Source organism: Myotis brandtii, unplaced genomic scaffold, assembly GCF_000412655.1.
Source record: "Myotis brandtii unplaced genomic scaffold, ASM41265v1 scaffold186, whole genome shotgun sequence".
NCBI lineage: Eukaryota > Metazoa > Chordata > Mammalia > Chiroptera > Vespertilionidae > Myotis > Myotis brandtii.
The window spans coordinates 1,128,110-1,133,190 of NW_005356905.1; the positions used below are offsets into that span (position 1 = coordinate 1,128,110).

Below are 5,081 nucleotides of genomic sequence, written 5' to 3' on the forward strand. Positions count from 1 at the left end.
CTACTAGGTATGTGCCTGCAACCAAGGTACATGCCCTTGACCAGAATCGAACCTCTGGGACCCTAGTCCGCAGGCCAACGCTCTATCCACTGAGCCAAACCGGTTAGGGCTAAAGAAGCATTTTTAGAACCTAAAGCCCTTCCTGTGTTATTGTCTTATATTAAAAAAAAAAAAAGTAAATAAATTTTCAGCTGAAATTTTCATTTTAAGGTTGAAAGTGTTTGATATAGAATGAGAAATTGCAGATTTTTTCTTTTGTGAATATATGTGAGCTACATGCATTTGTGCTTTGTGTGTGTGAGTTCTTTATAATTTTAGGTCTTTTCTTTAATTTTTCTAAGTTTTCACTATTACTCAATATCAATACAATGTCCCAATTAAGAAAACCTGAGGTAATACATAAGTTCAAACTTTAAAAAAATGCTAAAGTTAAGGAGTGACTACTTGTATCCTATAAGGATTTAACAATAAAAAACATTTTTCTCTTGGGACGGTTCCAGGAGATAAACTATTTTTTTCTCATCTTTTATAGTATATCAGTGCAAATGTATTTGTGTGTGTGTGAGTGTGTGTGTGTGCTTGAGCTTGTGTGCATATTTGAATTTTTGTAATAGTTATATTGAAAAGATTTTATGCTTATTTGTGTTTTAGGTGGGAACCTAAATTATTCTGCAAGACAAAGGGAAGAAATGAAACTTTCTCATGCTGAGTAAGTATTGAAAAAGAAAAAAGTTGTCTTTATTTTGAAAATCTTGGACATTAGCATTGTATTTCAAAGTATTAGGATTGGATTTTTAAGAAATCAGTCTTTTTCTTGTGTTTCGAGAGCTAATGATCATCTCTGGAACTATAACAACATTCTTGTTTGTGTCAGAAAATTGTAAAAGGTGGATATCACGGTCTCAAATAAAGGCAGGGTGGGAGAATTTGGCTTTAAATTGCCTTCTGAGAGACAGAGATGTGTAGTATTTGTAATTTATTGGAGCAAAGGCCTTTGTCCTAAGTTTCTCTGTTGAGCTCACCCTTCTTTTCTCTCTGATGTTTTCTTTTTCTTAACTAGTTGAGATCATTTTTCATCTTTTCTTGGTACTAACATGCTATTCTGTGTTCTTTGACTCATTTGGAACAAATTAAAGTGTATAGTGTGTTTTAAGTTAAATTAATTTTTTTTCATGAGTATATGCTACCATTTAATAGTGATTCTACATGCTACAACATAATGGTGATTCTATTTCCTATCATTTGTACAACATAATAGTGTATATCATACACTATTTCTATAACATAATAGTGATTCTGTTTCCTATTATTTCTAATTTTTTAGACAGTGAATACTTTTTCACTTTAAAAATTTATTTTTAAATATATACCATTTAATTGTAAGTTTTGTGAATTTTGAATAAGTTAAAATCTGGTAGAACAAGGCTATTTAGTTCCGGGGGTGATTCTTGGTCATGTCAAATTCCCTTTTAACATAGTAATTCTATTTCTAGAAATACATTTTAAGAAAATAAGCAGAAGTGTTGTGAGTTTTAAATATATTTACGATAGTCTGTTTATTATGTAAAAAAATTGGAAATATCCCAAATGTCCAATGATAGGGAAATGGTTAAATATATTAAGATACACCCATATAGTATGTTTTTAAAATTATGTTTTAGAAGGACTTTTAAAGTCAGAGATATTTAACATGCTACATGTTAAGTAAGCAAAAGATAAAAATGCAAGTATAATATTCTAATTTAATTATTTTTTAAGTATGCAAACATGCGTATTTCTTAAACCTATTATTTCTATATAATAGAAAAAATACGAAAATAGGAAAAAATGAAAGAAAAGCCCCCAAATATTAACAGTTCTATTTGAATGGTAGGTTTATAAGAGTTTATTTTTTTCTTTGCTTTTCTATATTTTCTAAATTGGTCCTGTGTTACTTTTACAATCATGAGGAGTTAAAAGATTATTCAGCCAAATGTGGACTCTCAGTATTTGGCACTATGTGTTTTGTAATGCTATGGTTTTTATTCTGTAAGGCAGATGGGGCTTTGTGTTTTTTTCTCCCCTTTTTGATAATATATTGCATTCTGTTTTGCAGATGAGAAGTTTAAATGACTGTGTCATGAGAGTGGGCTGCACACATCACTGATCTGAAAACCTCCATTAAAAAATTATTAGAGTTTAGTCAGTAGGAAAAATAATGGTCTGGAAAGTTATATTTATATTTCAAGTACACCTGTTTTTAACTATATTTGTGAGGACTATTTTACTCTCTGTCTTTTGTGTGTTGCTGAAGAATTTTACTTCAAAATAGGCTAATCAACAGTGAAGTTTAGGAAATTGCTCTGGGACTTGCAGGTGAATTTCAGTATGGACAGTAAATAATGGAGATCATTGGATTTATATTGAGATCATTTTTACAAAGTATATCATAGAGATTTGGCCTTTTCTTTATCTTAAAGGAAAAAATATTTTTTTTAAAGCTTTTGAGGGGGTAAAGGGATATTTTATTATAGTGTAAACCATGGCATTTTAATAGGCATTCCCTTTTGTAATAGGGACTATTTGAAATATACTTGATGAAGTCTCTTCATTTTCACAAATAGATTGTGTTCTGCTCTTTTTACTTATGAGACAGGCTGCTGAGCGGTGACCCTCTTGAGCTTCTCTCTCTCTCTCTCTCTCTGTTACTGAGCACCTTTATTACTTAGAGACATAAGTTTGTGGTATGAGCTTTCTGTACAGTTTTTTAATATAGTCTAATTAATTACTGAAAATGTCCTCTAAATGATGATAATTCCATTTCTACATGGATAAATAAAAACATTGTAAAGGGAATCTACATGATGTCTTATAACTTTTGAGTTTTAAAAAAATCTTAAAACACTGATTTTAACTCTTATTTATGTGGAAGATTATAAGAAAATCTGTGTTGGACTAAAGAAAATTTACCTAATTATTCGTTGAAAGATTATGGGGATTAGCTTTTTCTCTAGTGTAGGACTTTAAAGTGACATTTATGTTTTTCACATTAAATAAAATGTGGATATGAAATTTCTCTGACAGATTTAAATGCTTTTTAATTGACTTATTAGTCTTAGCGTATTAAAGTCAAGGACTTTTTCATGTATTTTGCTACCTATGTGCACACAGATATTTTAGACAACTATTAAACTAATGAGTTTAGCTGATTATATTGTTTAAAGTACATGGCATAATATTTTATGCCTAAAGTTTCTGGGACAGATTGAAAGTGCATTCCTTTTCAGGGTAAGTTTACTTTCATCCATGTTTCTGATTTAGTGTATTGTGTCATTATTCAGTTGTTGGTTCTGTGGGCTTGACTGCCCTGTGCCTGTTCTAGCCCCTGGTGAGTGAAGGCTGGCCTCACAGTGGGGGAGGGTGCAGGAGGCCAGCTGCTGCTGCTGCCGGAGGGCTGTGGTCTGGCCCTGCCCTCGTCTTTCCACTACCTCTGTGCCCAGCACAGTGACCTGCTTACTTTGTTTTCCGTTGAATCAGGTTCTGTCCCTTCTCAGGGGCTTTGTCCATGCTCCCTTTGCTTAGAATATTTTGTCCTGGATTCCTATGACCTGGTTTCACCTGATTTCCAACAATCTTAGCCCCAGCTCAGAACCTATTAGAACTAATTATTCCTATGGTCTTGGAAAAACCCTGTACTTTTGCTTGTGATGGTGTGGGTTTCTGTCTCTTCCTTTAGATTGTAAGCTCCTTGAGGGCAAGAACTGTGTCTGTTAATGTTAATAATGATTATGTCGATAGTGCCCAGCACTGAATAAATATTTTTTGAATTATGCATAAATAATATGAGTAAATTTGAGTATCTTTTTTGAAGGATAAATTGGAAATGTGAATAAGAAGACCTAAAAGGGGTAGAGTGGTAGGCTGCAAGACTTTTGGCTTAGCAATTCCATTTCTAATAGTTTATCTTAAGGAAACCATCAGATAGATACACATTTTTATATATTTTAAGGAAGTATCTTCTTTGCATGATTGCTTATAATAGCCTAAAATAGGAAACCTCCCAGCCAAGTACATCGTATCATGTGCCTAAAGTGAAATAGGAAGCGCCGTTTCATGGTTTCGTTGGTGTGCATACTGACCTAGGCAGTGATGGCTTTATTATGTGGGAGACTCAGTGCTGCTGTTCCTGTGAAAGCAAACACAAACGTGTCTGAAGGGTATGCACATGAATGTCTTTGAGTCGGAAGAAAGTGTTTTCCAAAGAACTTTGAGGATACAGAAGGGAGTTAAACAGAACCCTGAGTTAGAAATAGAATTTGCACTTACAGGAAGAAAATTGCATGTGATGAGAACTGTAGGAGACAAAGCAATAGAGAATGGGGTATGGGCTAACTGAAATAATGCACTTACATTTTGATCCCAGTGGTAGCAAAGAACAGCTGTAAGTTGTCTACAAGCTGCCCGAGATTTCTGGAATGCCTCCACCTCAGCCTCTTACTACCCCTTGGCTTCTTCCCTTTGCTTGTTCTTGGAGAGCTCCCCTGGGGGCAAGGGTGGGGAGGTTGGTGAACACTGAGCAGGGATTTGCTGTTAAGAAGTTGGTGGGGAAAACTTTGATGTTTTGTAAGAAATACTGAAAAGTCCTTGACATCGTGCAGGTAGGCCAGACAGCCAACTTAGGACACACTTATTACCACTTATTCCCCTGAGGTGTTTGTGTATATGGTCATGTACTCAAGTGATGAGTCATCTCCTTGGTAGATCTTTGTTCGTCTCACATCAGGGCAGCTATTTTAACTTATAGTACTCCCTAAACTGCCTTCCCCCATAGGTTTGAGTACAAATCAATTGTGAAATGAAAACCAGTGGACCTATGAGTTATTCCATTTGGGATTAGCATGTACTTGGTAGGAGTTGGTCTTTTTGGAATGGATCATCTCTCGTGCTTGTCTCTTGAATTTTACTAGGTAGTAGCTCTCTGGGCTTCCATTTCCTGATTAGCAAAGAGTATCAGTTTGCTCAGTTCTCCAAGGAAAAATCTGATGATGTTGGAGTTCTGTGTGTTACCACGTTCGGGTGGTTTTAACCTTTCAAAGCAGATC

General features: G+C 34.6%; 1 protein-coding gene across 3 annotated transcripts in view; it reads left to right on the top strand.

The window, feature by feature from the left end:
- The window catches only part of MFSD1 (major facilitator superfamily domain containing 1), an 18,801-nt gene extending 14,981 nt beyond the window's left edge, over positions 1 to 3,820 (top strand). For all 3 annotated transcript variants that reach the window (XM_014537960.1, XM_014537961.1, XM_014537962.1), the window contains 2 exons: positions 652 to 709; positions 2,096 to 3,820. In XM_014537960.1, the coding sequence (XP_014393446.1) occupies positions 652 to 709; positions 2,096 to 2,099 (62 nt within the window). In that variant the 3' untranslated portion in view covers positions 2,100 to 3,820. The remainder of the gene's footprint in view (positions 1 to 651; positions 710 to 2,095) is intronic.
- Positions 3,821 to 5,081: the final 1,261 nt, after the last annotated feature.